Here is a 9,289-nt window from a genome sequence, read left to right on the forward strand (position 1 = left end):
GCCGAAGCTTCTATTTCAGGAACATGGTGAGTTGGAGCTCCAGCTTCTGGACCTAGACTGGTATAGGGACCAGAAGGTCTCACAATCCCATGGTTCTGATATTTCAGGGCATATTAGGTCTTGGGGTGCAAAGGAAGTACTTGGGACTTAGGCACATGAGACTTTGTATTGAAAATCAATGATCGGGGCTGGCCGTGGTGGCTCACGCCTGTAATCCCATCACTTTGGGAGGCCAAAGTGGAAGGATCGCTTGAGCCCAGGAGTTGGAGACCAACCTAGGTAACATAGCCACACTCTCTCTCTACAAAAGATTAAAGATTAGCTGGATGTGGTGATGCATGCTTGTGGTCTCAGCTATCCTGGAGGCTGAGACAGGAGAATCGGTTGAGTCTGGGAGTTCAAGGCTACAGTGAACTGTGATCAAGCCACTGCACTCCAGCCTGGGCAACAGAGTGAGACTCTGTCTCAGAATCTCTTTTTTTTTTTAAAAAAGAATCAGTGATCATCCCAACCCCTGTTGCTTTTCATCCTGAGCCTGCCTTCTCTGGCTTTGTCCCCTAGGTTATGTCTCCATGATCCATAGGCCCTGCCCAATCTGGCCTCACACCCTGGGAATGCCTCCAGACTTATCTAGTATTGTGTGGAACAGCAAGTGCTGGCTGTCCCTCCCCTTCCACAGCTCTGGGTATGGGAGGGGGTTGTCCAGCCTCCAGCCTCATAGGAAGGGCCTTGATCAGCATCTAGGTGCCTGCAGGGCTGGGGCGGGGTCCTGGAGAATAAAGCCCTTTATAGGGCTTTACAGGGAGGCTCCCCAGCCCCAAGCTCACCGCCTGGCTGTGGACATCTGTGTCAACATGTGGGTCCTGGTTCTCTTCATCGCCTTGTCTGTGGGGTGCACTGGTGAGATGGACGGATAAAGGAAAGGGGGCGGGTTCTGACTCTTATGCTGAAGCCCTTTCCCTCCCACCCAGCGCCCCGGCCTCGTCCCTTCAGCCCACAGTTCATCCCAGACAATGTGCCCCTGACTCCTCCACACGGCAGTAGTCCTCATGCCCACACTAGGTCCCCGCTCCCTCCCACTTACCTCAGACCTTTCTCCCCATTGCCCAGCCAAATCCCTGCTCCCAGCCGCTTTACTGAAGAGCAAGTTCCCGGGCATCTCTGTGTTTCTCTTTATGGGGCTCAAAACCTTTCAAGGACCTCTCTCCATGCCATTGGTTCCTTGGACCCTATCATCGGGCCGCCTCCTGAGCCCCTCAGTCCTACCACAGTCTGCTGACTTGTCCCGTTCAGCTGTGAGCATTCAACCCTGTGCCCTGGCCCTTGACACCTGGCTTCCCAGCCTTGTCCCAGGAAACGGAGATTCCACCGGATTCCACCGGACACTTCCTTCTTCCCCCAAGGCTATCTGGCCTAAGACAACAAATGCTGCCCCCACCCCCAGTCTGGCACTGGGGCTCTGAAAACTGCTCCTTCCCTGACTCTTTGCCCCAGGCTCTTCATTCAATGGCCAGCCTTTTCCATGGGAAAAATACGAGCACCCCCAACCACATCCCCAACCACAACGGCCAGTTCTCTGATGCCCTAAATCTGCACCCTTTTCAAAACCTCAAAAACAAAACAAAACAAAGCGAGAAACAAGCCAGACAGAACGGTTTGCTTAACCTTGGACATGGTAAACCGTCCCAAACCTTCCTCTCCCAGCAACTAAACCTCTCCACTGGGCACTTATCCCTGGTTTCTGGAACCCCTTATTCTCTTAGAACCCACAGCTTCCACCACAGTTTCCCTTCTCCCAGTGTAAGACCCCAAATCACTCCAAATGACCCAACCCCCAACCCGATGCCTGCTCCAGATGCTGTCCCATGTCCCCTACTCTGATCTCAGGTCAGCTCTGCTCTCAGAGCGTGAAGTCTCCCCACCTGGTCCAGCCACCAACCTGCCAACGCATGGAATAGCTACAGAATTCCCAGCCCTCCCAGGACCCCTTGCTTGTGTCCTGGACTCCCAGTCCTGGTCCTCTGCCCCCATATCTCTTCAAACCCACAGCTCAGCTCCCTCCCCTATCCAATTCTTCTGAGTCTGATCCCCCTGACCCAGCACCCCCTCTGCAGGTGCCGGGCCCCTCATCCAGGCTCGGATTGTGGGAGGCTGGGAGTGCGAGAAGCATTCCCAACCCTGGCAGGCGGCTGTGTACAGTCATGGATGGGCACACTGTGGGGGTGTCCTGGTGCACCCCCAGTGGGTGCTCACAGCTGCCCATTGTCTAAAGAAGTAAGTAGGATCCTGGAATCTGGGGAGGGAATGTCTGTGTCCCACAGGAATAACAGCTGGATACTTCCCCCAGGGTCGCTTCTTAGGTGAGACTTCAGACTAAAGGAGAGAGGGAAAGTCCTGGCCCAGGTTGCACTGGGAGGCAGGGCTGGGGCTGGACCACCCTCCCCATGGCTGCCTGTGTCTCTCTCTGTGTCTGATCTCACTGTGTCTCTTGGTATCTGGCTCTGGTTGTGTCTGTATGGTTGTGTCTGTATGTGTTTTGGTCTCTATCTCCCTCTCTTTTTTCTGTCTCCCTGTCTTGGTGTCTCCCCCATCTCTGTGTGTCTCTGGATCTCTCTGCAGCCATCTCTGTCACCTTGTGTCTCACCCTCCATCTCTTTGCCTGTCTTTCTCCTGGGTCTCTGCCTCAGCCCTTCCTCATCACTACTGAATACACCCAGATGGGCCTGTGACAGTGGGTGGGGAGCACCCCGAAAAAGGAAGGGCTTTAAGCTCAGTGTGTGTGTGTGTGTGTGTGTGTGTGTGTGTGTGTGTGTGTGTGAGGGGGTGCCTGTCACTGCACAGCACTCTCTCCAGGACATCCTTCCATCCTGGGGAGACACAGGAAAGGCTGGTTTCAGCTGCAGCTGGGTGCGCAATTGAGGAGGGAGGAAGGAGAAGGAGAAACAAGAAAGGAGGGGGAAGGTGGCTGGGCACAGTGGCCCACATCTGTAATCCCAGCACTTGGATAGGCCAAGATGGGTGGATCACCTGAGGTCAGGAGTTCGAGACCAGCCTGGCCAACATGGCGAAACCCCATCTCTACTAAAAATACAAAAAGTAGCCAGGCGTGGTGGTGCATGCCTGCAATCCCAGTTACTAGGGAGGCTGAGGCAAGAGAATCGCTTGAACCTGGGAGGCAGAGGTTGCAGTGAGCCGAGATCGTGCCACTGCACTCCAGCTGGTGACAGAGCAAGATTCCATCTCAGAAAAAAACAAACAACAACAACAAAAACAAACAAAAACAAAAGCGAAAGAAGGGGAAAGGAGCTGGAGAAAGAAGGGAGGATGCGGCCCTGAGCCCCAGCTTCAGGTGAGCCTCCCTCATGCCTCTCCTCCTCCCCCTGCTACCCCACACCCCTCAGGTGCCTCCGTGGCCTCCCTCCTTTTTCTCTCCCACACTGTATCACCTCTGGGTTCCTCTCTGCTGTTTCTCCTGCTCTCTCTGACTTCCTGTGTCCTTTTCTCATTTGTCCGTCTCTCACTCCCTTCCTGGTTCTGTTCCTTCTCCCTTCCTCTTGCCCGTGTCTGTTTCTCACTGTTTCTGTCTCTTCTTTGCCCATCCTAATTCTCACTGTTCTCCCCTCTGCTTGTGTCATTCCTCTGCCTTTTTGTGCTCTCTCTTTTCCACTTCGTTTCTCTCAGTTTCTGTGTCTGCCTCTCACACAATCACACTCCTGTTCTGTAATTCACTGTCTGTATTTCACCACGACTTGTCTCCCCCACCCCTGTTTTTCTCACTGTTTCTTTTTCTCCCCTTTGGAGTCTTCCTTATCCTCCCCTGCCCCATCTACCTTTCCCCATTTTCTCTCTCCTCATGCATCCACCCCCTTCCTCCCCAGGAATAGCCAGGTCTGGCTGGGTCGGCACAACCTGTTTGAGCCTGAAGACACCGGCCAGAGGGCCCCTGTCAGCCACAGCTTCCCACACCCGCTCTACAATATGAGCCTTCTGAAGCGTCGAAGCCTTAGACCGGTTGAAGACTCCAGCCACGACCTCATGCTGCTCCGCCTGTCAGAGCCTGCCAAGATCACAGACGCTGTGAAGGTCCTGGGCCTGCCCACCCAGGAGCCAGCACTGGGGACCACCTGCTATGCCTCAGGCTGGGGCAGCATCCAACCAAAGGAGTGTACGCCTGGGCCAGACGGTGTAGCTGGGAGCCCAGGTGCCTGGGTCTGGGGAAGTGGGGCCAAAGAACCAGGTGGGGTCCGGCCACAGCTCAGTTTTTGCTCTGACCCGTAGTCCTGCGCCCAAAGAGTCTTCAGTGTGTGAACCTCCATCTCCTGTCCAATGACATGTGTGCCGGAGCTTACTCTGAGAAGGTGACAGCGTTCATGTTGTGTGCTGGGCTCTGGACAGGTGGTAAAGACACTTGTGGGGTGAGTCATCCTTACTCCCAACATCTGGAGGGGAAAGGTGAGTGGAGACCCTAATTCTGGGCTGGGATCTGAAAACCAACCAGACATCTGCCTCCCCTGCTCCCCAGTTGTAGCCACGCCCCCTCCCCATGCCTCATCTGCCACCCTCCTCCCCGCTTCCCTGACTCCCTCAATGCAACAGGTGATTCTCACAGCATAATTCTCCCATTCCTGTGTTGAGCACATGCTTACTGGGCACCTGCTGCTTGACCAGCATTGCCATAGGCCCTGGGAAGCAGCAGTGAACAGACAGCTGAACAGAGAGCAGCCCCCATGCTGGTGAGGGGCAGGGACGGGGACCACGACGTGGAAATGCTGGAGGGTGTCAGGAAGTGATCGGGCTCTGGGGCAGGGAGGAGGGGTGGGGAGTGTGACTGGGAGGGGACATCCTGCAGAAGGTAGGAGTGAGCAAACACCTGCCGCAGAGGAAGGCAGAGCCCTGCGGCACCTGGGGGAGCAGAGGGAGCAGCACCTGCCCAGGCCTGGGAGGAGGGGCCTGGAGGGTGTGAGGAGCAGCGAGGGGTCTGCATGGCTGGAGTGAGAGATAAGGGGTGAGATGGCCTCACACGGGGAAGAGAGGGCCCCTTCTGGAGGGCCTCCCCTGGGCCGCAGGAGGCCACTGCTTTTCCTCAGAGGAGTCAGGAGTTAGGGATGGTGCTGGACAGAAGCGGGAAAGGGCCTGGCTCAGGTGTCCAGAGGCTGCTGCTGGCCTCCCTGTGGGATCAGACTGCAGGGAGGGAGGGCAGCCGGGGTGCTGGGGAAGTGATGATGAGGATGACCTGGGGTGGCTCCAGGCCTTGTCCCCACCGGGGCCCTCACCCAGCCTCCCTCAGTCTCCTGGCCCTCAGTGTCTCCCCTCCACTCCATTCTCCACCTGGCCCCAGTGGGTCATTGTGATCACTGAACTGACCATGGCCAGCCCTGCCTGTGGCCTTCCGTAGCTCCCAGATGCCCTGGAGAGGGGACATCTAGTCAGAGAGTAGTCCTGGAGAGGTGGACCCTGTGATGCACCTGCAGATGCTCCTGCTCCTCCTCCCACTGACCTGTCTGCAGGGACTGTCCTCCTGGACCCTGCCCCCTGTGCAGGAGCTGGATCCTGAAGTCCCTTCCCCATAGGCCAGGACTGGAGCCTTGTTCCCTCTGTTGGACTCCCTGCCCATACTCTTGTGGGAGTGGGTTCTGGAGACATTTCTCTCTGTCCCTGAGAGCTGGGGAATTGCTCTCAGTCATCTACCTGCACAGTTCTGAGGGATGGAGTTGCCTAGGCATATATTGGGGCCAATCTTTCTCACTGTGTCTCTCCCCCTTTACCTTTAGGGTGATTCTGGGGGTCCCCTTGTCTGTAATGGTGTGCTTCAGGGTATCACGTCATGGGGCCCTGAGCCTTGTGCCCTGCCTGAAAAGCCTGCTGTGTACACCAAGGTGGTGCATTACTGGAAGTGGATCAAGGACACCTTCGCAGCCAACCCCCGAGTGCCCCCGTCCTACCCCTACCTCTAGTAGATTTAAGTCCACCTCACGTTCTGGCATCACTTGGCCTTTCTGGATGCTGGACACCTGAAGCTTGGAAGTCACCTGGCCAAAGCTTGAGCCTCCTGAGTCCTACTGACCTGTGCTCTCTGGTGTGGATTCCAGGGCCGCTAGGAAAAGGAATGGGCAGACACAGGTGTAGGCCAGTGTTTCTGAGATTCGTGTAATTTCATCCTCTCCTTTGGAACACTGGCTGTGTCTGGAGACTTCTCACTCAGTTTCAGTGAGGACACACACAAGGACGCGGGTGACCGTGTTGTCTGTGGGGTACAGAGACGGGAGGGGTGGGGCCCACCCTGGAAGAGCGGACAGTGACACAAGGTGGACACTCTCTACAGATCACTGAACATAAGCTGGAGGCATAACGTATGAGGCACGCGCACAGCAAGGATGACACTGAAAACGTAACCCACTCTGTCCTGGGAGCACTGGGAAGCCTAGAGAAGACCGTGAGCAGAAAGAAGGGGAGGGTCCTCCTGTGTTGTTGAAGGAGGGACTAAGGGGAGAAACTGGAAGCTGATTAATTACAGGAGGTGTGTTCAGGTCCCCCAGCCACCATCAGATTTCATGATTTCCTAGCAGGACTTCCAGAAATAAAGAGGCATCATGCCGTGGTTCATTATGGTTTGTTACATCGATAGGATACCTATTGAAATCAGCAAACAAAACAGACGTATAGATTACAGTGTGGAGAAAACAGAGGGAAACTTGTAGTTACGAAGATGAGCAACTTGGCTTTACTAAGTTTTCAGACTGTCAGGAAGTCAAAGCTATTAGGCTGAGGACCTTGTGGAGTGTAGCTGATCCAGCTGATAAAGGAACTGGCCAGGTGGGGGCCTTTCCCTTTGGATGGAGGGCATATCTGACAGTTATTCTCTCCAAGTAGAGTCTTAGGGACAGCACATAATTCTCCCTGCAAGGATACATGATAATATGTATGAAGTAATCCCAACTAAGGAAGCTCACCTGATCCTTAGTGTCCAGGGTTTTTACTGGGGGTCTGTAGGATGAGTATGGAGTACTTGAATAACTGACCTTAAGTCCTCAGACCTGAGGTTCCCTAGAGTTCAAACAGATACAGCACGGCCCAGAGTCCCAGATGTACAAAAACAGGCATGCATCACAAATCCCATTTTTAGCATGAAGCGTCTGGCATGGCCCAAGGCCCCAAGTATACCAAGGCACTTGGGCAGAACAGTCCAAGGAATCAAATATCATCTCCCAGGAGTTATTCAAGGATGAGCCCTTTACTTGGAATGTACAGGTTTTGAGCACTGCAGGGCTGCTGCGTTAACCTTTTACTGTGGAGGGGGTGAGGGAAAGGGAGAGGATAAGGAAACCCCCCTGGGGATTTGGTGTGGTCTTGTGATCAGGTGATCTATGGAGCTATCCCTACAAAGAAGAATCCAGAAATAGGGGAAAATAGAGGAATGACACTGAACTCAAAGAGCATTCAATCATTGTTTTATTTGCCTTCTTTTCACACCATCGGTGAGGGAGGAATTCCCACCCTGGGGTTATGAAGATGGTTGAACACCCCACACATAGCACTGGAGATATGAGATCAACAGTTTCTTAGCCACAGAGATTCACAGCCTAGAGCAGGAGGACACTGCACACCATGCAGGATGACATGGGGGATGCGCTCAGGATTGGCATGAAGAAGCAAGGACTGTGAGAGGCAGGCTTTAGAGTAACAAGAGGGTGGGGTGAACTCTGATTTCCATGGGGGAATGTCATGGTCTTGCTTTACTAAGTTTTGAGACTGGCAGGTAGTGAGACTCATTAGACTGACAACCTTGTGGATGCAGCTGACTCAGCTGATGGAGGAAGTAGCCAGGTGGGAGCCTTTTCCAGTGGGTGTGGGACATGTCTGGCAAGAGTAGGAGATTTTGTGGCACTCCTGGTTACAGATATACTGAGGCAGCAAATAAAATTGAATCTTGTTTTCTGACCTTATACTGTGTAATTGTAAATGGATATTTAGTAATGTACAGGGGGTCAGGGAAAGACAGGGGATAATGAGTGCACCTGTGGGACTGGTTTGGTTTTGTGATTGAATAGCCCATGGAATTATCTCTGCAATGATGAACTATTTGAAAGAAACCCGATTGATTTTATATTGAATTAGAAGTTAACTTAATAAGTATGCTGAAAGATAAGAGAAGATACTAGGAATATTGAGCAAGGCTAACATACATAAAATATGAGAAAAAGTAGGTAGGAAATGTTAGGTAGGAAAAATATGATAGTTGAAAAAAGTAAAAAAAAATGGATTAATAGAATCTGATAGAAGTGAAGAACGCAATAGTGACATTTTAGACCAGATTGAAGGACAGAGAAAGAAAAATGTCAAAGAAATACTGAATGATGTGAGTGCTGGAAGTGTAGATACTGACACTAAAGACTCAGGAAGAGAAAAAAATAGGAGAGGAGGAAACTCATGACTAAACACTGAAGGCAGGTTATTTATTTATTTATTTATTTTTAATTTATTATTATTTTTTTGAGACAGAGTTTTGCTCTTGTCACCCAGGCTGGAGAGCAATGGCACGATCTCGGCTCACTGCAACCCTTGCCTCCCAGTTCAAGCGATTCTCCTGCCTCAGCCTCCCTAGTAGCTGGGATTACAGGTGCGCACCACCACACCTGGCTAATTTTTGCAGTTTTAGTAGAGACGGGGTTTCTCCATGTTGGTCAGACTGGTCTCGAACTCCCGACCACAGGTGATCTGCCTGCCTTGGCATCCCAAAGTGCTGGGATTGATTACAGGCATGAGCCACCGTGCCCAGACTGAAGGTAGGTTTTATGGAATTTAAAATATCCGAACAATCTCAGATAAATAGAATCCATAGAGTGTGACTGAGTCAAAAGAAGGAAAGGCTACGAGACAAAAAAGAAAACTAGAATTGTCATTGACAAAGCCCTGGAGAGAAAGGATATTAGAAATATTGAAGGAAAAGAATGTAGAACTAGAATATAAATTCATTCCAACAGTTTGGCAGTGTGTATCAATAGCCTTTTTTAGACAATGCAACATTCTCATACATTGCTTAAGGGAGTATAAGTTGGTATCCTCATTTTAGAAAATGATTTAGCAGTATGTGTTGCAGCTGAATATATGCATGACCTATCAGTATCAATCTTAGAAATATACCCCCTAGAAACACTTCATATTTTCATAAAAATCCTCATACAAGAAAGTTCATAGCATCCTCAAACCAGAAACCACCCAAATGTTTATCTATAGGATAATGGAAAAATAAATGGCATATTCATACCAATGAATAGTGTGTGTAGTGAAC

The 9,289-nt window shown here is 51.8% G+C and overlaps 1 protein-coding gene across 3 annotated transcripts; it reads left to right on the forward strand.

Annotated features, from left to right (window-relative positions):
- Positions 1-819: 819 nt before the first annotated feature.
- LOC105497139 (kallikrein related peptidase 2) lies at positions 820-7,943 on the forward strand. 3 transcript variants are annotated; one of them, XM_011767932.2, is made up of 5 exons: positions 820-900; positions 2,115-2,360; positions 3,879-4,165; positions 4,279-4,415; positions 5,772-7,943. In XM_011767932.2, exons 2-5 carry the CDS (start codon positions 2,206-2,208, stop codon positions 5,952-5,954), a joined length of 762 nt encoding a protein of 253 aa, XP_011766234.2. In that variant the 5' UTR covers positions 820-900; positions 2,115-2,205; the 3' UTR covers positions 5,955-7,943. The 3 variants fall into 3 exon arrangements, with proteins under 3 accessions (XP_011766234.2, XP_011766235.1, XP_011766233.2); XM_011767933.2 differs by having other exon boundaries at positions 2,115-2,274; positions 4,279-4,452; XM_011767931.2 differs by having other exon boundaries at positions 2,115-2,274.
- Positions 7,944-9,289: the final 1,346 nt, after the last annotated feature.

This window comes from Macaca nemestrina, chromosome 20 (genome assembly GCF_043159975.1).
Source record: "Macaca nemestrina isolate mMacNem1 chromosome 20, mMacNem.hap1, whole genome shotgun sequence".
Lineage (NCBI taxonomy): Eukaryota > Metazoa > Chordata > Mammalia > Primates > Cercopithecidae > Macaca > Macaca nemestrina.